This window comes from Pipra filicauda, unplaced genomic scaffold, assembly GCF_003945595.2.
Source record: "Pipra filicauda isolate LSUMZ 115617 unplaced genomic scaffold, ASM394559v2 scaffold380_size693359_pilon, whole genome shotgun sequence".
Classification (NCBI taxonomy): domain Eukaryota; kingdom Metazoa; phylum Chordata; class Aves; order Passeriformes; family Pipridae; genus Pipra; species Pipra filicauda.
This window is the reverse complement of record NW_024104510.1, coordinates 293,559-318,593: the sequence shown is the minus strand read 5'-3', so window position 1 is coordinate 318,593 and position 25,035 is coordinate 293,559. Positions and strand designations below refer to the sequence as shown.

Genomic DNA, 25,035 nt, shown 5'->3' with positions numbered 1-25,035 from the left:
CAAACTATGCCAAACCACTGCTCCCAAAGCACTTTAACTTTGGTACCCAGACATTCAGACCTCTGTGAAACAGGGGAACAAAGCTGTGCTTTTCAAAAAAAAAATAAAAAGAGGAAGAACAGGTAGGGTAAAACAGCACTGTCCTGACCATGGAGATCTTGCAGCATTACTCAAAGCTGACAGTGAAAGCAGCAGGTGAGTTACAACAAGCACCAAGGTGGGCCACTGATTTCAGACAGGTGCTGGTACAGCCTGGAATCACTCAGAGAGAAGAAGGCTTGAACATGAAATTTGCATTTTTATAGCAATGGCTCCTTGGGTGATGGGGAGGCCAGAGTCAGGGTTAATCTGGGCTTAATGACTCTGGAAAGAAGTTTAATTTAGTTGGGACAGTTTAGCTCCAGCATCCAATTAAAAAAAAAAAAAAACTATACCAGCTTTTCTTCAGTAGCTGTTTGATAGTGTTACAAATTCAGAGCTTTCAATTTCTGCCACCATTGGCCATGTTCACCTTATTTTCTCTGCCCAGAAGATTTTTCCTAATATCTTGCCTTACCTTCTCTCTGTCATCCCACCCCTTGCAGAACTGCAGAGTCAGATTAACACAGATAGCTTGGGAATATAAAGCAAGGTGGCATTTCCCAGGGGAGGAGCAGGACAATATTGATCTAACTGCTCCCTGCCCACATCGCTCAGCCCAACAGCTACAACCTCCCTTTATTTCTTTCCCAAATGCAACAGCACATTGGAAGAGGAACCCCAAACTCAAGATGCCCAGCACAAAGCTGCTTTTTCAGCACTGGAGGTAATTCCGCAAATGGCACCTGCAATACACTCTGAGACATCCTGGGCTGGAGCCTCTCAATGGCTCTGGAGCATCAGTGTGCCTTCGGTCCCACTGGAAACTGCAGCTGCCTTCCCCCTGAGAGCACTGCTGACAGCTCTGACCCCAGCTAACACGCTCAAGGCAGCAACGTTCTGCTGCGGATGGGATCCCTGCATTCCTGGGAAACCACGCAAGATGGTTCAAAGCCAGCTCCATAATCTGCTGGCAAACTAAAGCAGTGAACCATCTGTTTCACAGAAACACACCGCCCTGGACCAGACAGCCACCAGCACCCTTCTGTGCTTCATTTCCCCATCACAACCCCAATCAATGTTGATATGAAACCCCAGTTCGCTACTGGTTTCCCTCCCTACCCCAACAGCTGTTGGCAAACATGCCTCGGCTTCCCGTTCAGCAAGTAACCGGGTTGCCTGTGCGTTAACAACAACTTTCACCACCAGCCAAGTGGTCAAGAGCAGTGACCCGAGCTACAGCCGCTGCCGGCAATTAGCAGCTCCCCGCCCTGCCCCGTCCCACGCTGCTCCGCTGACAGCCCCGTCAGCCGGCAAGTAATTAGCACCACAGCCCCCCTTCCTCTATTGCTTCTCCCTTCCAAACTCAGTTGATTATGTGAAAAATGTTTGGGTTTTTTCACTCATTATCTGGCTAAAGTGTTTGAACAGGAAAGGGAGCTGCCACACGCCGCCTGCCGAAATGGGAATTGGCATTTGCTTGCATGAGCATCCCCTGCCGCGCGGCGCTTTGTTCATTTGCAGCCGATTTCCTGCTCTGCCACTCAAGCTGGTATTAATGGAGTCACTGTTTTATGAGCTTCTTTTTTTTTTTTTTTTTTTTTTTTTGTGGTAGGGGTTACTTTGTTGGGTTTTTTTCTTTTTCAAGGAACTCCTTCTCTTTGTGCTCTCAGTTATTTCTCCTGCCTAGCACAGCATCAGTTGGGAGGTGAGGCTGGTAACCAGCCTGATTGCTCAGTCGGCCCAAATCGCAGCACCAGCCCAAGCACTGAAAATTCATGAATCTATTTACTCCCTAAAATTGGGAAAATAACTCTTTTTTTTAATCCTGCACAGGTTCTTTTTGCAAGCAATCAGTGCTGGAGCTATTAGAGTTGTATTTTTCAAGCTTTTTCTCTCACACCAAGGGAGTTGGAAATTTTCCAAAGAAAAGATTATGTAATTGATGGTTTTGAAGTAGCAATGTTAATGCTGGCTCTAGGTCTTTCAGAAAAGCTCACCAAGGACATAAGACCCTCAATAAAACCGAGAGTGCACCCCTTTCCATATATTGATCCCATAGGAATCCGTGACAACACAGAAAAGTTCCTGTAAGTCTTTGACAACAGTTTTTGCTATTTCAGTGGCTTACTAACACCAGGGAGAGAAGAGCTCCCAAGTCCCTACACCTTCACACAGGGTTCTGAGCTCTCCTCCCCTGCAACAGCAGTGCCATACAGTAGTACATATGCTGCACAGTGATAATAAAGAAGAGATAATCCCCATCTCGTTCCCCAAAAACAACCTGGAAAGATGAGGGAGTAGGAAAAATCTCCTTGCTTTAACTGAAGTATCAGGGCCAGGAAGAAAGGAAGGTCAGGACAAACTCCACTATCTCTGTGAGCACAGGAACCAGTATCTCCTGACATCAGTTAGGTGTCGAGCCAAACTCTGTTAAAATGGGGAAAAAAAGCTTCTTCTGAAAGAGCACTGATTTAGGAGTTAATTATCCCTGCCTGTAGGGGGAAATAGGAAGGGTTTTTTTTTCATTTAGAAGAGTTATTAGTCTATGTTATTAGCAGAGATCACCTCTTAATGAAAATCAGCATTGTCTAAATAAGATTCTGTGGCAATTAGGCTTGAAGTCTGCAAGTTGTTCAGATTCCTGGATCGCTTTAAGACAGTTCCCGCAGAGAAAGTGCATTAATCTTATGGGAGGACCAAGAGGTAAAACCTCCCATTTGTTTAATGGAAAAAAGACAGTTGGAGACAGTTATTTTGCCATAGGGTAATTGCACTCCTTGTTTAGAGAAATGAATACTAAACCAGCATTAAGAACCAAAAGCTGTTCGTGCTAAGGCAAGACAGTATTTTTCGCTAGAATAAAAGCACGAGGCTGGAAGTAGAAATTCAAATGACTAAAACTAAGTGTGATTTGGTCCATTTTGAGGAGAATTATTTTCGTAAGTCAAGGGAGGCATTTATCTGTAGTCAGGCAAAGAGCAGTCAGGGGTACATGAGCGTGGGTCAGGCAGCTAGTGATGATTCAAACTGTGGCCCTGGGAGCTAGTCTCCAAAGCCTGGGGTTTTAAAGATCTCTGAGTGCCTGAAGATGCAGACATGTACTTCAAAAACAGACTGTAATCATCTACTGTATCTTTAGGCACCTAATCACCTTTAAAAAGTTAGATATTACTAGAAGGAGGGGAAGGGAAAAGTGATATATCCACTCATATCTGTTCTGAATCTCAGATTGGTGTTTAGCTCCCAAATGACATGGCCTGGCCAGGGGCTGGACCATCATCAGAGGATGTGACACAACCCTTTCACCCCTCCCCGGGCTGGCACTGCACATGGCATCACACACGGAGGCATCTTATGCACTTATGCACAAGTAATGGATTTGGGTTTGATTGCAAGGCTGTACACAGCCGACCCTCCAGCACACTCCCCCCAGGGCAGTTTGGGTTATTTCAGCGCCGCCGCAGCAGGTCGGAGACGGCTCTGCACGAGAGTGGCACAGTGGTGGCCTTTAACACCAGACAAGTAGGTCCAGAGAGGCGAGGACAGGAAAACAAAAAGCCCATTGAATGTTGTTACGAGCAGATTGCATGATTTCCCGAAGCTGCTTAATTATGCAGCAAGAGCTCCTCCCATGTCTCTGCTTCAGGCAAGAGACTGTTTGCACGAAGGATCCCACCTTCCCCAAGCCTTCCTCAGCAGGTGGCTTGAATTTCCTTCTGCTCAACTAAATCCACAGCTCCTTAGGCCCTCGGAAATTTGTACATGAGTTCACTAAGGCCAGTACAGATGCTCAGTTCTTTTCCCATCTCTAGAAATGCACTGCTTTGGTTCTGTATCATTAAAGAAAATAAATAAATAGAACCCAAACAAATGGATGAAACACATCCGTCAGTGATCTCCAGACTACTTTTCCTGGAATACTACAAAAGTTGAGCTAAAGCATGATCCTGCCCTATATAAAACTAGCCCAAGCATAGAGCAACAACTACACTAAATCCTTAGGCAAGACAGGCCATGCTTCTGTGAAGTGCTTAGAACAAGAAAAAAAAAAAAAAGAAGTCCCTGTTGCTTTAGGATTCTGCAGCACAATTTCATTGTCATCACACTGATTTTTGCTGGTTGCATCCAAAAGGAAAAAAAAAACAACCCAACCTTCAAAGGGCTCAGTGTTTCCTGGGTTTTTATTCTCCAGGAGTTGGGGTGGGGCTCTTGGAAGTATGCCAGTGAAAAACTCAGTATTCATCACAGATCTTCTCCCTCCATCAGCACAGGAAAGCCCCCATGTGATCCTGTCACAGCACTAACTCAGACTCAAGCAGGGCTTTGAAATTTTTTTCCCTTCCTTTGCACCAGAAAGATTAAAAATTTTCCCTTTTACCAGCAAGCTCAGACTGGAACAAACCAAGTTATTTTAGGAGCAGCTTCTCCCTAATTTCATAAATACATGTATCAACAAATCTAGTACAAATGGCAGAGGCTGCCTGTTGCGAAGAAGAGTCTCATATTTGTCCCTTTACTGGCAACAAATCCCCTCCCAGCACATACACAGGAGGTACTCAGAGACAAATGAGAACTTGGGGAAATGTTTCCTCTTAACTTTTCTTATCACAAATTTCTGAGTGAACACCCAGAGAAAACAGGCAAAACATACAACAACCACACTTGCTGGAAATTAAGTCCTCACCCCAAAGATGGTGACTGAGCTTTCTCCCATTTTCCCAGATAATTCTGGTGGAAAAAGCATTATCAACCTGCTGCCAGTCCCTGTGCCAGCCCTACTGCAATGATGCTGCACCCCCAACCCCAGGCTAGGAACGTGCTCCACTGACTGCAGCTTCTTGTGCTATCAGAGGTTGTTGTGGCAGCTCCTCCATCCATTTGTGCAGCTGTTGCTCCTGGCATCCGAGCCAGGAAGAACTAGTCCAAACTTTGAGGTCTTTCCAAGAGGAAGTTGTGCTTCTTAATTTCTTCGCCTTGATAGACACAGCATGAAATTCATCTCCCCACACCCACCACGTCTCTCCTTTTCCTCTAAAGACTATATTCATTCACCTACCAACCCTTCTCAGGCATGTATAATTTCATAACCACCTGCTGCTTTATTCACAGGAATCAGATCTATGAAAGATATAATAGCCTATTGTTCAACAGAAAATCCGTGCTTTATTCTTTTGGGTTTTTTTCTTTTTAATAAGAAACCAAAATTACTTTTAGAGGAATAATTTGTTTCAAGCAATCATTTTCAACTGAAATGCTGTAGATAGTTATTTGCATAGCAGTAGCCTTTATGGGAGCAAGATATGAGCCAGAACATGTACCTGTTGCCAAGCAGGTTGGCTTCCAAGGGATACCAGAGCTTATTTCTTACCCCCTGCAAGCTCTAAGCAGGTACAATACACTTATGAAAGAAGATTCCTACTTCTCATGAAGATGTGAGAAGAGTTTCTGCATTTAGTAAACAAGTAGATGATCTACTTCAGTGTGTATGTGCACAAAGCCCATTTAAGTTGTCTCTGCAGAGAAGCCAGGCTTTGGAGAGATTTAACCCACATCGACTTTCACAGGATATTAACACCTCCTAAGGACTGATCCAAGTCCCATCTGATAAGAATAAATGCTGGACCCAGCTTGCAGTGCCAACATCTGGTACTCCTCATGCTTTCACTGAATACATGGCATTCCATAAAAAGGCATAAAAGGGAATAAAAGAAAAAAACACGATTTAAGAATCTGCAGTCAACCTGCCATTACAGTCACATCTTTTATACACCAGAGCCATCACTACAATGTATTTTTTGTCCCCTTTATTGCTTTGGAAGCCAGTACAGAGTAACTTTATTTATCTAAGCACATCTGAGGGAGTGTGTGATAGAGGACCTGGAAGCAGTTCAAAATTTCCACTCGAGCTGTACTAAGAGGTGGAAGAATAAATACTTGAAAAAGTAAGTAGAATTTTTTATTAAACCTAGTTTCTCTTTTTTTTTCCCTGGTTTCCTGCAAAAATTAACTTCACCTGCTGTGTGTATATCCATCCATCTACTGTCCTGTTGCACCTCTGGAACTCAGTGGCCAATATCCATCAACCTTGGGGGGAAAGATAGCAGCTTAAAAGAAGATTATAGTCTTATAACTTTCAGTAAAAATGTGTCTTGAGTAGAAAAAACTCAGATTATTTCTCTCAGCAAAGCAAAGAGCTGTTGTGTAAACCAGAGGAGCTTATGTTGTTTTTCTGAAGTAGCCTGTGATTTCATTTCTTTAATTTAAAAGTATCAAGGATGACTCTTTCCCCATTCTGGTGAGGATATGCTTTTGTGCATGAAGTCAGGTTTATTAAGAGCTTCTTGAAGCATTGCATAGGCTGGGTCTTCAGCACAAACAGCTTTTCCCAAAGAAAACCCAAGCATCTTCACTTTTATCCATCTCTTCCAAAGAATCCTCTAAAAACATCCACACCAAGAACATCCCTTTTCACTCAGTGAGCCCTCTCCAGTTCACTTTTCTTAAGTGCTCCCCAGCAATTTCAATTTCTAGTATTAAAGGATAAAAAGAAAGAGAGAAAGGGATAGAGACTTCCAGCAATCCCTCTCACCCATCCAGGCATTTTCAGGCAGCTTCGTCAGTTTATATTTCTGAATGACCTGCTGGCAGGGGAATCCACGCAGTGCCTCATCCCCTTGCAGGTCATTTGCAGGCACAGACACACACAGAGCACTCACAGTAATTTTGTGCATGAGAGACAAGAACAGTGCAGAAACCAACTCAATGAAATTATTATTTCTCAATGATTCTAGTGCCTGAAATGATGTTATTAAAGTTACATTTTCCAGTCAATCTGGCAATTTCTCTTATTAAGCAGCGTAGACTGTACTGGGGAGAGTCCAACACTAAGCTGGAAAGATGAAATATTGCTGATATACTGATTGCGTTATCTGAAGAAACCACCTTTCAAGAGTAAAAATTAAAGAGGAATAAGATACATTTGCAGACTGATCTTTCATGAAAGTTATCCAAGTTAGCAATTGTAATACGGTGAGAAATAACTGATAAAGTCTAACATCACTCCCAGGAAAGAATGCCTCACTAGATACAACTGGGTTTATCAATCTATGCAGCAGACAGCAGTAAATCCTAGCTGGCAAGGGAATACAATTCTCCCTATTAACTCCACATAAGCTTCCAAACTTTTTCTTGAATATGAAGGTGCATAAGAAATGCAGCCTGCTGAATCCAAACCCTGAAGACTTCCCGTCTTTCAAGCACCAAATGCCATGCTAAGTGACTGTGGAGTGAAATAAAATAAAAAAAACTGCTCTATTGTGGGTTTTCAATCAAATGAAATTAAACACCGTCAGTTTATTAAACTTTAGCACTCAAATAACTGGTGCCACTTAAGCCTAGCAGCCACTATTACTTATGTGTCTAAAAACCCTGGAGTTAGTCAAAAAGGGAAAACAAGCTTTGTTTTAATGAAAACCATCATAATTGCTTTCACTGCACAGTGTTTGTCTCTAAGCTGCCTCCCAACTACGAAGACTTGTCAGAATTCTATGCCCAAGCAGGCAAAAGCTTTTATTTTTGACATATCAATAGTTAAAGCCTAAAAAAATTATCAATGGCCAAACTACAAAATGTCTGGGTGCCTTGGGTTTTTTACCTACCCTGTCTTACCTAATTCTGGGCTTGGATTCAAAGAGGTCCAGGGAGGTGATGGGAACACAGGACTCAGGAGCCATAGGCAGAGCCAAGAACTGAGCACCCTCACACACAGCCTGGGCAGGAACATGCAGCACAAATCAACAGCTTGGACACAACAGAACAGGCAGAAGTCAGGACTTCCATCTTTTGAAATGGAAATCAATTTCCTGCAGTGATAGTTTTAGTAAATTCTTTGACCTATTTTGCCTTTAACAAACTCCCTTTTGGTCCCTACAATGATTGCCTTAAAAATGGTACCTACCCCTTGTCTTTCATCCTCCAAGACCTTACAAAAGAACTGTTAAATCAAGAGGTTGTTAACTTCCCAGGGAGGGAAGGAGTTTAAGAAGTACAAGGTAGTGCTGTAGTGAAGAGAAGGGGAAAAGGTAATCTGATCTGGTGCATGAGCATGGCAGGGGAGCACATAACTCTTCATTGGAGATGTAGAGAGCCAGAATTTGCAAATGAAAGCTCTAGAGATGCATCTTAGATATTGGAATATGTGCATGTCCTCTTTTTCCACTGAATGTGAAGAATTAACCATCTGGACACTGTGTCCAGAGTGTCTTGTCATGATGGATGGTCATCCTTCTAAAAATTATTTGTCACTCCTCAGGCAATTCAGAGGATGGTTCACGGGCACTAAACTCTGACCTGTATTATGCAGGGGTAGAGACTGGATTTTGAATGCCTCATTCACAACCCAGTCTTAAAAAAAGCCCAAAAAACAAAACAGGTGAAGGTGCCATTTGGGATGAAATTGGCTGAAAAGAAAAATCCCAGTTCAGTGAACAGGTAATCTTTGTCCATAATAAGTCTTTTCTGCAATCTTGAATAGCTCAAAGCTTGAGATTCCACCTCAAATGAAGCAGAAGGATACATCAATATTTCTGCAGCAGAGACCAAAAGCAATGACTGACAAGGTTTCCCTGAGCTACCTTTTTCTGGTTAAAAGATGCTTAATTTCAAACAGAGGAAAACTGGAGTACCCACTTCCCAACATATACATGGCTGTGAAGTAGAAAGTTAGAGCATGAATTCTGAAATAAAAGTGGAGTAATAAAAACTGTCATCAGACATCCCTGAGTTTTGTAAAAACTGAAACAACAGTTTTTAATTCTGGGCTTTGCTACAGCCAGATAACTTTTCCCAGTTCGGCAGGTAAATAGTCAAGAGCAAATTTCTTGTGTCAGTCAGTAGACAGAATAACAGAAAACCTACTGGATTCACCACAGAGGGAAGACAAGGTGGCAAAAAGACATTGTGCCAAGATTCAGCCTGGCAATCGTTTATGAAGAGGGACTTACCAAAGGTGTAATACCTTTCTTTGTTTTACTCCTATAGCACTTCCAAGAGAGTCTTTGTTACACAAGCAAATTACATGCTTCCAAGAGCGCGTGCAAAGTTTTAGCATCTATGCTAAACTTACAGCATACAATGTGGAAAGTAACTAAAGAATGGTAAACCAATCTTAAGGAAACCTGCTAGAAAATATAACTCCTCAGATCAGGAGTTCGGAAAAGTCCCGTCTTACAGTGAATCACATCCTGCTTCCCTGCTGATCTCCAGCAGCATCAGTTTGACATGGGCAACCCCTGCACCACCAGGGTTTAAAAACGAATGGGCAAGGGCCGCCCAGGAGGGCTTTTGCAAGGAAGGTCACCCCACCACTGTCCAGGTTAGCACCCTCTCTCTGCTCCCAATTACAAGCCTGCTCTGATTCAGGGAAAAGGCCAAGAAAATGAAATGAGGCATCAAATCTGGAAGATTTGCTGTGCCAGTTCAAGAGGTGGCTGAGATTGATGCAGGACCATACGTGGTGTGAATCAACCTCAGTGCTGACAGCAATAAGGAAATCCGTGCAAACCACAAGAAAATAAAATAAAACAACAAATCAAAAAAACCCAGGCAAATCATGCAAAAGGAGAGATGCATTTCACTGCAGTAACATTTAATAGAAGCATGAGCCAGGGATCAAGGAGTGAAGCAAGAAAACAGATTTAGATAAAACCTAAAGGACGCCACCAGCACTAGCATAAAAAAGTAAAATAAACTATGAGGAGCAGATATCAAAAGTGTCCACGACCTTGTTTGCTACTTCACTGATCCTATCATCTCAACTAGGCTATGGCTTCAGAAGGAGCTATGAAAAATCAGAGCAGTCTGGTGAACCAGGACACCCCTGGCCAAGTGTAGCCCCCAGCCAGACACATGCTCAGCCCCAGGGGCAGCGAGGGCAGGGCCAGCACTGCACACACACTGAGCTGGGAGAACAAACCAGCCTGACTCAGCAGAGAGCAGAGGCAGAGTGTCCCCACCTTTCTCTGAAGCAAGGGGGCCCATATCTCCAACAGCTTTTTCCATCATCCCATGAGCCAGTGCACCAACTTGTCCCAAAACCAGGTTTGCCAGCGATGGGGTGATCCCCCAGTTGGAGCCCCCAACTCGCAGTGCAGCCCCCAAGGTTTGGGAGCCCCTTTTAGGAGCACTGCAAAGACAGCTGGTACTGCTGGAAGGTGACATCATGCGAGAAGACATTCAATGCAGTAGGTGGCAAATCAGGTGCTTTATCCAAGACTTGCACTGCATTCTGATGCAAAGTGCTTAAAAGCCAGTGGGAGTCAAGAAATAAGGAAGAAGTTCCAGACAGCATTAACTATTTTAAAAGAAAGATTTCCGGCACCCCATTTAGACTTGTTTTCAGCTTATCCACGAAGCTCTGCTAAACCTTACTAAGACTTAATTCCCATAAATGTGATTCTCTCTCAACGTTCAGACAAGTAGCAATGTTTCAAAAAAAGTATATACCAAATCGTGGGAGTTGGATTATTCATTCATGTGGTAAAAGCCATTATATATGAATATATACAGATGTTCCCACTTCATGACTGATCTAAACATATGTAGATTTTAGACTCTGACACACAAACCATCTATTATGCAATGGCCCATGTATGCGCCTGGGCTGCTTTTATCCTCAGCTGTGTCAGGAGGATTCATGGGAGCTGTGTGAGAGATGGAATAAGCTTATAGTTAAAAGACGAAAGAAAGTTAAAGCAAGAGCCTCTCTTAAAATGAAAGGAGGGAGGGAGAAGGAGAGAAATCAAAGAGCCAGGGAATATCAGATTCAGCAGGACAACAAGATGAAATATGAAAGTTTCAAAGTTATTTGATGTTGGAACTGGTGCAGCCTGACCTCATCAAATCAGCTGTTAAAAATTTGCCTGAATTGCCCATTAAATCTTGCTTCCAACGAGTCCTGCTCCTGTTTTTGCCCCACTTCTTGCTTCCCATCAAGCCTTGACTTGGCTTCAGGCTCTGCTGACATCCCATCCTCCAAACAGGCTGATGTCCAAAGATCAGCAGAGCACCACTGTGATGAAAGCAAACATCTGTTTAGTATGAACGGTGGATGAGACTCCACTCCAGCAGAGTTATTAATGCACTCCAGCTGTTTTACATAGCTGCCTTCATGCAAACTGTTGTGCTGGTTTCCAGTTGCTTTACATTGCACAGGTGACGCAAAGCAGGCGGAGAACCCAGTCTCAACTACAGACAGCACAAGAATTCCCAAAAGGCATGGAAACTCCTGGTGAAATTCAGAACAAATTGCTGCAAGCTGTGCTCTGCAACCCTCTGAAAGTCTCACAAGAGATGCTCATTCTGGTGAGCAAACAGGAGCAGCTTGGGATTAGCCAGGAGCAGGGTGCAAGCCACAAGGAGCCACAGGTTGGGGAACAGAGACACTGGTTAAAACAGCACTCACAGTTTGGTGAGCGCCCAAGCTCTCCCAGCCATCACAAAATCTGGAGGGACTGGCTCATGGCAGACTCATGCCAAGGACTGAGGAAAAACCATTTTTGCATTGCCCTAGGCAGATGCTTGCTCCCCTTTGAACAAGGGAGGGGGTCAAGTCAAGCCTAGGTGAGACAGGGTGAGGAGAAGCTCTCCCTGGGCTGGGTTGAGCAGCTCCAGCAGCACAGCTCCACCTGTCCCCCAAACCCGCCTTCTCCCCACGCACCACAACCCAAGACCAGGCACGTTTATACCAGAACAAGGGCATATCTCTGAAAAGATGCAGCACACACCTGAAAGGTCGCAGCTGGGAGTTTTACAGCTTACGGAGGATGGGAAGTAGCGATAAACTCGGGGAAAATTCAGGTGTAGCTAAAGACCGCAGAGTCTTGGGAAGAGAGGAGACGTATGTCACAGCCCTTCTCCACACAGGAACACAGACCATTAAATGTAATGCTTCACATTATGCTTCCCAAATACCCACTTAATTTTGATTCAACAAGGCTTGTGCTAATAAAAATTAAAGCCAGCAGGTTCCGTCGAGTGTGTAATAGATGTGTGGAAGAGCAGCATGCGCAGGTATATCTAAAATTAACTATGAATACTAAAACTGACTACTTTTCAAACCTCTAGATGTCTGGGGAACGTTGCAACCACTTGGATACAAGCACTCAGCAGGGTGCTGTGCAAGTGCCTGCCCAGCCCCCCACCTCTTCAGGATTGTAGGGAAACATCCCCGCACCAAGTATCTCCTGTTCCCATCATGCTAACCTTCAGATGGAGTCTGGATGTTTCTGAGAGCAGATATTGCCAAGCGCTTACCTCTTGCCAGTGCATGCCAGAACCAAAGGCAGCTCAGCTGCCAATGATACATTTCCATCACTTTTGCAAAAGTATGGATGTCTATGGGGCCATACTGGTGCAAGAGAGCTGAGTGTGTGCTCAGGGAGACCAGAAGGAAGAGGTTGTCTCTGTGAACATTAGATACAGGAGATCCATTTAATGACTAAACACACATGATTGTTTGCTTATAAAACACGGTGTCACATAAATCTGCCAGGAGCTAATTGCCTATTATAGCTCATGGTGCTGCTCGAGCCGGCTGCTGAATGATAAAGGGACCTTTAGAAAGCAGGGAAAGCCAGAGGAGCTCCACTTGCCCGCCTCCACCACAGCTTCCAAACGTTTTGTTCTCCAATTCCTGCAAGGTGAATGCTTATTCCACCTCTAAGTGATGGGGTGCCTCTGCCAAGCTCGCTTGAGTGGGGAAGGCTGGGGGCAAACTGAAACACAAGGGGGAAGAGGAGTTGCTCTGATTCTTTTTTTAAGTTATTATTACTAAGAATAACAAAATTTTCTCTGTTGCCTCATGCCTCTTGCCCAGCCTCACAAATCACAGCAGGTATCCCGACTGCCTCCGCAGCCAGCTGGGAGATGAGTAATATTTGCCACCACCCTGATGGCAGCAGTCACCTCGCATAGCCCAGCTACAGCAGCAAGGAGCAGGGAATTGCAGGGACAGGCAAGGGAGCCATGGACCACAGGGTAACACCTGATTTTGGTGCAAAATAGGAAGAAATGAGCCATGTACCCTCTGTTTCAGCGCTCTTCTAACTTCACCCTGATTTTAACTCCACAGGTCACCTGGGAGTTTACAAGTCACCTGGGCTGTCCGATCCAGATCTATACATACCTGAGCATCTTCCCACTGATCTCCTGATATTTCAGGTATATCTACCTCAGGACCCCATCTAGTCCTTTCCTACCTCACACTCACATGCACACATGGTTTCATTACATGCTGCAGAGGGGTCAGCTGAGGGTGAACCTGCCGAGAATGTGCCCCGAGATGCCCCCCTGCTCCCACAGGCTGCAGGTTCAAGGCACTCTGGCAGCACGAGCAACAGAGCACAGCAGCTCATGGCAGGAAGGAACATGATCTGTTTACACAGTAGGTTATATGGGAAATGCATCACATTACTGAAAAAAAGACCTTTAGCAAAACACATACCTTCATCTTATGCCAAGAGTTTAATCCTACCCAAACGGCACCACATTCCACAATGACATTATCCTCTATAAATCACTGGGGCAGGAGCAGGCCACGTCTCTCACATTTCAGGCTGAACTGTTCACTCCAGTAAGGACCCCGTACGGATCAGCCATCATGCCCAGAGTGGGCAAAGAGGGTATCTCCACTGAGATCTCATGGAGAAGCAGATCCACTGCTGGGAAAACTCCACCAAGGCTGGTGGAACAACAGTGGGGACTGTTAGAGGTTTGGCTCAGACTTTCATCATTTGTACAGTCATGCACATGGTTTCTCAAAGACACGAGAGCAGATCCACGACTTAGCTCAGCTATTTGGCTGGGAAAAGGTGCTGACTGGAGCAGTGCCATCCCACCCTCTCAGCCTGGGGTAACAGCTCCCGCAGGGCAGAGGATGGGTGTGCTGGACCTCTGGGCTCCCCAGGCACAGAGAGCTATGAGGACAGACAGAAACTGGGAGGGAAGAATTATTTGGGATATCAAGCAAGTCAATTTGCTCAATATCTGCAGACAACTTGGCATATAACCTCCAAAACAGAAGCACACACCAGATCAGAGACCTACATCACTCCTTTGGGGAAAATGAGGATGCAACGAAGCAGAAGAATGCAGCAAATCCTGTTTTTATCCACACACCTGGGCAGCAGGGAGCCAGATCTTACTCTTACCAACAGAAGTTCTTGCCTCCTAGGACAAAAGCACGTTGATGCTCTTTGTAACTGCTCCACAGCCCTTCTCACCAACTGTTCTCCCAAAACCTGAGCCAGTTCCTAACTTCAAGCTTCATTACAATGAACCACATGAGTGTTAGTTATATATTGAGGTTAGAAGTTAGAGTACTGCTGGGAAGAAAACCACAACTCTTTCCACCTTGCTAACATGATTTCACGAACCTGCACAATAAGAAAACAGATCAGTTATGAGGTGTGATTAAGTGGATCATCTCTTCATCTCACAGCTACACTAAATAATTTACAGGGCCATTTTGGGACTGACATGCAAAGTAGTTTAACAATGATTAAACAAAAAAAGTATGAGATTCCATCTTTTCATGGTTTCCAGGTGTTGAGATCAATTTACTTCACAGTAATTTTAATTTCTGGGCCTTTCTTTTCCCTCCTCCCCACAAAACCTGCAGCTGCCAACTATGCTGGCATCTACAGCAGCTAGGAAACAAATTTTCCTGTGAAGCAAATTCTTCCAGGATGAATTGAATGAAGGCAGAGCTCATAATTACACATTACTGAAAACATTTCTGTTAAAAAATTGGGGAGATATTTTTATCCACATCTCCAGTTGAAAATCGCTGGGAAAGATGCTTTTGAAAAGCCGTCATCCCCAAGCATGTAATTATCAGATCCTTGAACAAAAACACACGGTCAAAGGGAAAAAAAAAAAAACTTTCATTGAAATAAAAAAATCGGGGGTGGCAATTGTTAGGAATGGAGGGAGAGAAATTCTTCATCCTGTGTGATTTTGCACATTTCAAGTTACCAGACTGATCTGTAAATCCACAGATTAATAAACTTGGCAGCTAAGAACATCAAGCTCAGTTAGTAATTTTTTTTTGTTACGAACAGAATAATAATAATATTATAAGAAAAAAAATCAGAGGCAGACTGGCAGGCAGACTGTCACAGAAGCAGAATTTCCTAACGCCCACACAGGCACGCTTGTCTTGAAACCGTATTCTGCCACCTTGAATAGACAGCCGTACAATGACCTGGGGGCCCTATCCTATCAAGGCTTAAGACCATGCCTACCCTGATGGGATTACTCACATGCTAAAAATTATGCAGTAGCTGAACCGACAGCTGAAAAGAGCCTTAAATGTTCTTATGCCTGGTAGCATTCAATTGTCAATTGATGAATGTTGCTAAATATTTATTTTTGCTCTACTTTCTCTCTTCCAGCTCTGCATCGACACTTCTTTCTGATTATTATTACTTGTTACCTTTAATTGTTTCTTTTATTTGCAACACCTACATATGCCTACATAGAAAAGCAGAGGCACCCTTCCCTCCAAGTTGCCCAATAACTTTTTCTGACCTTCTGAGTAAAATTGCAAAGGATTTCCATCCTTGAGTTATCACAAGCAATAAACATTGGCACCCACACACAATCCATTTTAACAGTCCATTTTCAAAATAAATGAAATCCTATATGCCCTAACATATGCAAACACTTTGGCAGTGCAGTTACTCTTGGCTTCTATGGATTAACAAAACAGAATAAACATTATAAAGAATAATGAACCTGAACACAAAGCCAAGAGGAAGGCTTAAAACACCACATGAAATTCAGTCCCCTTCTATGGGTCTCTCAAAGCCAGAGTGCAACTCTTCCAGCAGTAATGAGATTTTCTTAAGCAGGTTGGCAAGGAGGTTAATGTCTGTGCTGGACACTGGACTCCAATAGTTAGTGCTGGAGAGAAAACCTCAATAGCATTTGTTCAACTGACTCTATGAACAGACATCTGTATGAAATCTGTCTGGCCTTTGCACTGAAAAACACCCTTCTCCTAACAAATCTGTACTAATATGATGTCATGAGCACAACTTTTTAAGATGAAGACCTCTGTAACCTCCATACAGGAGAAATAAAAAAATAATTCATTGTAGGATATTACTTTAGTCTTTTTCCTTCTATAAAAAGCAATTTTGGTGGAATGGGTCATCTCTAGAAAAGAGCAATAATTCATTTTGACTGCATAGATCAGCTCATTTATACTTCAGAGTTTAGTCAACAAAACTTTAAAGACCTGGTCATCAAAGTCCTAAAGCCATCAGCAGGTGTCCTTAAGACCTTATGAAGGATGGGTAAGACATCAGAGGCTGAGGAACAAAATGTAATGTTCAATTTGAAAAATAGAAAAGAAAACATATGCTATCAGAGTAGGAGAGCAAGACAATGACAAACCCGTCGCCTTCCCTTTCAGATCCTGGAACTAACCATCTGTATGTGAGCTGCTAACACCAGATGAGGAGGACTAACTGGAAACTTGGATCTACCATGAGTAAGTCGTGCCCACTCAATTTCTTGCCATGAGAGAGCAACATTTCTGGATAGACAGAAAATGCAAGTTGTTATATCTCAATTATAGAAACGCTTCTGACACTGTTTCATGTGCTATTTTTATAAGTATGTTTGGGAAGCAGGATACAGATGATTATGAAGTGTATGCCAAACTGACTGGAAAACCACACACTGAGAAAATTCATCGGTTGTTCGCAATCAGAAGGGACAGATGTATTAAAGAAAGTTCTGTGTGGGCCCTTCCCCAGTCTGGTACAGCTCTAGGTTTTCACTAAATGACCTGGATGGTTGCAGAGAGATTGATCTTATAAAGTTTACTGACAGTCCATTAAGTTTACTCCAGGTATGAGGGACTGGAAGCAGGCTGGGAAGTAAATTTTAGATACAGAATGATTCATACATGTTTGAAAAAACAGATGTACAATTCAGTAGAGGTGCACACAAGCTACCAGACCTGGGCAAGAACAATCTCATGAATGAAGAATGGGGAAAAACTATCCAAGTGACAGCTAGGAAAGACTTTTCAGATACTGTGGACTGCAAACCAAACGTAATTCCACAGTGCTACATTATATGCAAGAAAAGCTAATACCCTGGTACAAGTGAGGTGAGTATAGTCTGCAGGATCTGTGAAACCATCATTTCATTTTACTCAGCACTGACAGAAGCCTAATCTTGAATGCAATGCCCAGATTTGGGTACCACAGCTCAGTAAAGATGTGATCCAGCTGGACTTCATTCAGATTGAATCAGCGCAGGCTGGTCAGACATCTAGAAGGCCACAGCTTCTGAAACTGGGGTGAGGGATGAGTTTTCTATGCTAAAGAGAAGAGAGGGAGGAGAAAGAAAGTGTTATTACTGAGACATCCAGAACTGTGGTGCACAGAGGGAAGGAGTAATCTGTCATCTCTGTTAGGACGGCCATATCGATCAACATGACTGGTCTACTCTGGCCTCCAATCGGGAGGCCTGGAGACACACCATCTATAACGCTGCTGCTTCCTTTGAGAACGCCCGCAGGATCACCCTCGAGGAGAAAAGACAACGCAGAAAGAATCGTGCCTTGCAGAATATACCACCTAAGGAGTCCCTCTGCTGTGCCTTTTGCAACCAGACATGTCTATCTCGTATTGGCCTCATCAGCATGTAACAAATGTGGATAGAGCCTTTCCCAGATCTTCGTTCGCAAAGCCTGGCCATGATGTTAGGAGAGGAAGCAACAGCACCAAAACTGCAGATGCACAAAGCTTTTCCTTAATATTTCAGTCTGTTGAATTAATTTGAGCTGATGTGGTGTTCCCAGATGGTAACATAGGTATGGCCTATACTGGCTCAGACAAGAGGAACAGCCCAGACAAACTCTCTCTGCCCAGTTTTGGCTCAAGGAAATAAGGATCATTGATTCAGACCCAGAGATGTTTGTCTTGGTACGCACACCCCAGATAGTTTTTTTCTTAATCTTTCATTTTGCTGCAACTGAGGCAAAGCTGACAAGTGACGTAAGCAGCTCGATGAGCAGGAGTTATATTAAATAGCAGTATTGTGATAAATTCTTCAATAAGAAAGATAAAATCTTTCTCCCTAGGAGATTTATCTATGAAGATTTCCTCCTGTCTTATTCTAGCTCCTCACATTAGTTTTCTATCCCTTTCAGGCATGTTTTTCTCTATTTCTCCCCCTGCCTATTCAGAAAGCAGAGAGAGAACAGAGGAGCTAATCCCCTGAAAAACAACAAGCAGGAAGGGACAGAGATCTATTAACAAGTCTCTATTCCTGGACACTCCCACCCTGCAAATAAAGGGTGCAGTTTGCTGGTCTGGAAGAAGGGACAGGAAATTCAAACTGTTTTCCTTGGTCTGCAGAGAGTCCATCTCACCCTAAAAGCATGGATTCTAATGGCAACAAAAACCCCCACAACTAAAACCAATCAACAAACCCAAACAGAAAAGCACCGAACATCCTTATCTACTACCTTTATTTTTCCTTTGCCTTCCATACAAAACATACTTTAAAAAATAAAAAACAATTAAGTTACCCAAATGCATACACCTGAAAGACAAAGGGTTTTCTGAAGTTACCTGTGCTGTCTTCAATAAACCACTTAACTTGGGCTGATTTGCAGCGGGATCCTCAGCTGGTCACTTGGAGTAGCACAAAGGAGATTCAATAAGCTCTGTCATTCTGCCCACTCCTGCAGTGATCCTGCAGTAAGGACTAACTAAGGTTTGCTAGAGCAAAACATAGATGGTGGTCCCGGACTTCAGAAAGGCCATGAAGCATTTCAGGGAAGTCCTTCAATGGCAAAATTAGAAGGGTTCTTGTGGAAACACACTATCATCTCCATCAGCAGAGCCACACACAATCTTGGTCTAACCAGATGAAAAACACTTCCCCCATCTTCCATAAAACATCACAGCTAGTTTGCATTTTCTGACCCTTCCATTCTGAAGGACAAACAGAAGTTCTGTATTATTAAATTGTCCCATCAAAAAACTTTTGAGAGTGGCTGAAGGAGAGAAAAGAAATCACCAAGGCCCTAATGATGGTGGACCAAGAAAGCACTTTTGAAATGTCTGGATGCTTCTTTAAACAATCCATCTGGTTTTGCCTATCACACTTAAAAGCTAAAATGAGTGAAAAGATAGCAATTCACTTCATTGCTTCCATTCCAGATGATTTCCAGATGAAGAGATGGGTCTCGTGAACAAGCCAGGTATCAGGAGAAAAAACACATTACCAAATCAGCTGAGTGGCCAAAAGAGAGCTCCCTTAATGTGTCAGCAAAGCCAAACTCAATGTGTTGTAATCAATCCCCCTCAAAGCTCTTTTCTGTGCACTAAAATAACAAAGAAGAACAGGGATGGCAGACATGGAACTAGATGGTTGCCCATCCCTCTCTGTCTTTGCTCTGTGGCTGGTGCAATGGATGGCCTCACCTGTGGGGTGCTGAAGAAGACAGTATACCTCCTGGGTGATGAAATCATGGGCTTGGTCCTCAGGAGCACCACCAGCACAAGCTGTGAGGGTCTGACACCAGAGTGAAGAAGGCTTCCTTACCCTCTCAGTGACTGCACCATTCCCTTGTACATGACACAGTACTGACCCAAGGGTCTCAAGAAAGGTTTGGGGCTGACATCAGGAATATTTCTCATTTGATCACCCAACACCCAGACGACATCGCTGTTTGCAGCAGCACAGTGATCTGGAAGCACCGGATGTCTCTGGTGACATGTTGGAGGAGCTGCATGAATGACCCTGTCTGTGGCTGGTGGCATGCAGGAGACCCCTCCAGCACAGTCAGTGTAAGCCACCTCCAAGCCAGGGGCCCAGCTTATGGCTCAGCCCCAAGAGCAATGGGGAGCTCCTGCCAAATTGTCTTTTGATCTTTCATGGAACGGCTGCATTCCTGCCCTGTTAAATCACGCACCCAGGCTCCCTCTGCCTACCAGGACTCATCACCGTGTCTCAGGCAGCTTCAAAATAAGCCCCAGCCTCCAAAATGCTCCTTGCTGTGCTGGAACGGTAGGTAGACACAGCATCTAGTCACCATCCATGGGATTAGGCAACACAGCCAGGCCAAGCTGCTTTACACCTGGTTCCTTTTACCCCTCAGATTTAGAGAGGGAAAACAATTTTCTAAAGTTAGGTTAATGCTTTAGGGCATCTTGAGGCCAAGGAGTCTCACTACATCACTTCAAACAGTGTAAAATTATTCAGAAACCGTAAGTTTCCTCTGTATTTCCAACTCCAATGTCTTTGCTTTCAGAAAGGAAACACTTGCATCAGAGCAGAAGAGCAAGCTCCATGCAGTACATGCAGCTGCAACAAGCAGAGCTGTAGCATGCAACAAAGTACCTGAATATTGCACCCTGTCAGAAATATCAGAGCCTGTTCCTCCTGGAAAGACTGGGGCCAGGATTTGATGTCTGTGCCCTTTGTAAAGGGTACCCTTCTACACTCCTTTACTCTCTCTTTTCAGAAATTAAATAGATTTTTTTTATACTCCACGGTAATAGTGAACTGCTCACTCAAGGTATCTAAACAGGGGTTAGCAGCTCATTGAAATGGCAGATTTCTAGCAGGAGCTGAAATATTTATTAGACAAGGTAATAGTGGATTACACTGGAGGTGGGGCGATGGCAGTGATCCCACCATGTTCAGCAGAGTCCTTTACCCACGTCTTTCCCCCTAGGCCCCTATTCACCACTGCTGAATGCCCAGCCCATCCACACACTGATCTTGGAAAACAGAAAAGCTACACTTAGATTTTGCTTTTTAAAAAGCCAAAGCGACCGTAAAGGCTCTGCAATATCTGAGGTGCCTTAAGAACAGCCCCTGTGTCTGCCAATCTTCCAGCTGGAGAATGGGAAGCCAGCCTGAAGGGTACTCTCCAGTGGTCACAGAGAGAAATTCTTTACAGAGAAGCAGAGATATATTTTGCAAATCAAGCAATTAAGTTTGTATGCGACGGTTTGGATTTGCAAAACAGTTTCAAAGTAGCACATAAAACTGCTAATGATATTAAAGGTAGTTAAAGGAAATCAGATTAAACAAAAGTAAACTACTGGAGAAGGGGAGGAGGAAAATGCGGACAGGCTCACTCACCAAAGTCTGACTGCAAATCCTTTTTCAGTCCACAAAGCATGTCTGCTGTTATCTATCAAATCATTCAACTAATTGTAACAGCCGCTCCGTTCTCTCTCCCTGCCTGCGCTGGAATCCTTTCCCAGCCAGCCCGGGCTCACTCTCGGGCTGCCTCCCGCTGCCGAGTGCGGCTGCAGCGCACACGCTGCTCCCTCACTCCACGGCAGCAAGACCAGGCAGAAATCGTCCTGGGCACTCCAGATTGCGAGGACTCAAAAATGTGGCAATCCTTTAGACAGAAACGTCTTTACACGGATGTTTAACGTGTGACTCGCCAGTCCTGTGCAGAAATAGGAAAATGAAGGGTACGGGTTTGGGTTTTTTTTTTATAGGGTCCTAAAAATGCCGTGCTAGTTCTCTCGACTCCGCTGGCCATCAGGCATTGCAAAGCAAAAGTTGGAAGCGCAGTGATTAACCGGAACAGCTGGTTGAAGGGGAGGCAGCCACCGAACCCTGACGCTCCAGCAGATGCAGCAAATGTCGAGCGTGCACTTCATTCCCGGCGGTATTCCACCGGTGGAGAGCGGGCATCATCCCATGGAGATGTGCTGGCCCCTTCCTGCCAGAACCCTTCGGTGGCTTTCACGGGGATTTCAGACGACGGGGGGCGGGGGGGGTGGTGGGTGGGGGAATAAAAAAAAAGGCATAAACCGGAGGAAGGCGGTGCTGCGGCGGAGGCACCGCTGCCCCCGCGCTCCGCACCAGCGGCACAACTTGGGCGGCAGCGGAGCCGCGCTCCGGCCCCGAGTTGCAGCAGCAGCAGCAGCAACGGGGCTGAGCGCAAGAAGAGGCTGCGACTGCAGTATTGCCTGACACACTTTCCTCTCCCCCACCCCCTCTTGGCAAGTGCTTGCAGAGCCTCCAGCACCTTTCAAGGCAATGTCAAGCTGCTGTCAAAGCATTACCCTGCCTCCCAAACACACACACACAGTGCTCGTAAGGGAGTATGGGGCTGCAGTCCTGTGTCCTGCCTACAGCATTTGCTGAAAACTCGGTTTAACCCTTTCTTAGGAAGGGTTTCTCAGCAGAGGAACCAGCACGGGCAAAATGCATGCAAGTCCTGTGCTACGATTTGGGTGAGGGGAGACTTTGGGGGCAATGATGGGAACCAGCTGGTCATGGGGAGTCTGGCCCTCCAGGAGAGGATGCTGAATGGCTCCCTCCAAAACTGCTGGTCCTGCACTGTGGGTGGAGATAGGGCATTAGCCTAGTAAGAAATGGTTATAATGAAGCAGTGTCTGCTTCTTTTACTATTAAAATAGAAGACAAAGCAGGCTGATTCACGTTGAAGATACAGAGCATGCAAGGGGATGCCACTGCCCTGGCTGTGGGTCAGTAAGTCTGTCTGCAGGGTACACAGGGCTGGATCCTGCCTCCAGCACCATGCAGGTCCCCTTCTCAGGCAAGCTGTGAGATGCAAACTTACTGTACCAACCAGCCCATGGCAGTATTCTCCACAGTCACTCTATTCCCTTGGGAACTGGTGTCATCTATAACAGCAAGATTATACCCATAAACAGTAAAGAGAGTGCAAGACAATCATGGTCCAAAGTACAAAAGCCATCTACACTTTTGTATGAGGATCCAGTCATGTTTGGGACTGCTACTAGATTTGTGTGAAAGTGGCCAAGAGGTTACGAATTTAGAAGGAAGCTCATAGAGAGACAGCAAGGTTAAGTCTTGCTTCCTTAGGAAACAAAACAGGATAAATCGAAAGGGCATCTGAACTCATCTGAACGTGCCAGCAGAAAATTTTTACAGACCTGGGAACCCTAACTCTGTATGGAGGAGGAGAACTGGGTTTCAGCCTAATGCCGGGGTTCTTGCTCAGATTGAAATGAAGCAGCATCTCTATTGTGGTTCAAACTCATCTGTTTCATGCACAGACTACTTATACAAAAGCAGTAAAATTACTAACTAATAAAAAACTACTTACAAAAGAGATATTTTGGTCCATAATTTGTTTTTAAAAAGCTGTTCAGTCTGACAATAGACTTAATTAGTAATTGAGGCAAAATTTATAATTAGAAATCTTTTCATACAGCTCTTAATGCTTTTGCTGCAGAGAAATTCCATCTTAAAGGAAAAAAAAACATCACCAGTTGCACCACAATTAGAAGAAGATGCTAATTTGAGAATAGCCCATTACTTTGGTTGCCATGAAATGGATGTATCCAATATGATGTTTTAAAGAAAAGCTAAAACCAATTGTTTGTGTTTATACCACCATAAAATTCTTCCCAGAATATCTGCTACATTAAGAAAGTGCATGAGAGGATGGGGCTACTATGTAGTTGAAGCTGCTTGTTTTTGTGGATGAGAACTGAATGGAGCTGCCCCATTCCTCTGATGGGGAAATGAAGAAGCATTTGGGTATTTCAAGCCCAGAACTGCTGGTGGCATTTGTTGAACTGGCTGGCAAGACACCAGCACGCCAGGAGCCTGGACAGGATAAAGATGTTTACTCTACGGTTTCTGGCCAAAATCCACAAATGCAACACTTTCGTCATGTTTCAGGTGGTGCTGTATTAAAACCAGTTGAAGTGAACAGCTTGAGCTTTTAATGCAAAAGGGAAAGGATACAACACACACCCCAGCAAAATAAGGCAGACCAGAAGCATATGTTTTGGCATCAAAATATGTAGGTGTCATAAAAGAGCATGAGACATCAACCTAAACTATGGTGAAGAACTCAAGGAACACTGTGTAGAGCTTTGATTTTTCAGAAACAGTCTGTGCATTGTCTGTACGTTCCCGACATAAACTTTAAGCTTGTGTGCTCAGAATTAGCAGCTATCCAAAAATTCTCTGGCAATATCAACTACCTACAAGTCTCACCTAAGAATGTCTGGGTTTTACCCACAGACTGTGCTCATTGCAAGAAGAAGTTAATTTTGGGGAGGTGGGATGTTAAAAAAGTCTTTTCACGGGAAAAAAAAAAAAAAAGAAAACAAAAACATCTCAGTTCTGCTTTCTTGGCATATTCTGATATCCTATTACTATCCCAGCAGGAGAGTGAGTGTAGGGAATGCTTTCTTGGATCCCCCCTTCAGTATAAAATGCTGAGTGGAAAGACAGCACAGGCTGAGGGCAGTCCATGGTTAAAGAGTTTCTGGGTGGTCCCTGCTGGAAACATCCATCCATGCAGGTTCTTGGTTCTTGTCCATACAACTGAAGTGGTAATACCAGTCAACAGGTCACCAGTCTAGAGAAATGGCCATTTACTTTTCTCAGTAACAGGCTGACTTTTGAGTAAAATTCATTTGCTGTAAGTAAGGAGTATCTGCCCTTACATGCACTGGTAAGTACTAGCACTTAGTTTAGCATTTCTTGTACCCAATGTCCTGCTCTTGAACCTATACATCTTTCCCCAGAGCTAACTTACAAATCCCCCAGAACCTCAGTGGGAGTGATGCTGCAAACCTTACATGGCCTAAATTGGTTGGAATTACATTTACAAAATACACTTTTATGCGAACAAGACAGGGAGGACAGGAGAGGGAAGATCACAGGCTGTTCCGAATATCCATCATTTAGTCCAATGCTTGACAGGTATTTGTTTCTGCCATTTAAACCATTACTTATTTAACCACATCCAAAAGCTTCCTCGTCAGAAGTCACAGCGCTGTGGAACACTCGAGCAAGATCCTGAAATGGACCATTTAGCACTGAACATGCTCTGAGTTCCGGAGAACATGGAGAGAATCTTACATCACTCCACATTAGGGAGTCTCA

At 44.1% G+C, this 25,035-nt stretch overlaps 1 protein-coding gene across 4 annotated transcripts in view; it reads right to left on the bottom strand.

The window, feature by feature from the left end:
- Positions 1-25,035, bottom strand: part of GRIP2 (glutamate receptor interacting protein 2) — a 261,637-nt gene that overhangs the window by 59,824 nt on the left and 176,778 nt on the right. The window contains exon 1 of one of the 4 annotated variants that reach the window (XM_027713822.2): positions 21,262-21,887. The exons of the other annotated variants lie outside the window; for them this stretch is intronic. Coding sequence (XP_027569623.1) covers positions 21,262-21,301 — 40 coding nt within the window. The 5' untranslated portion in view covers positions 21,302-21,887. Of the gene's footprint in view, positions 1-21,261; positions 21,888-25,035 lie in introns of those variants that run through there. 4 annotated transcript variants of the gene reach the window in all.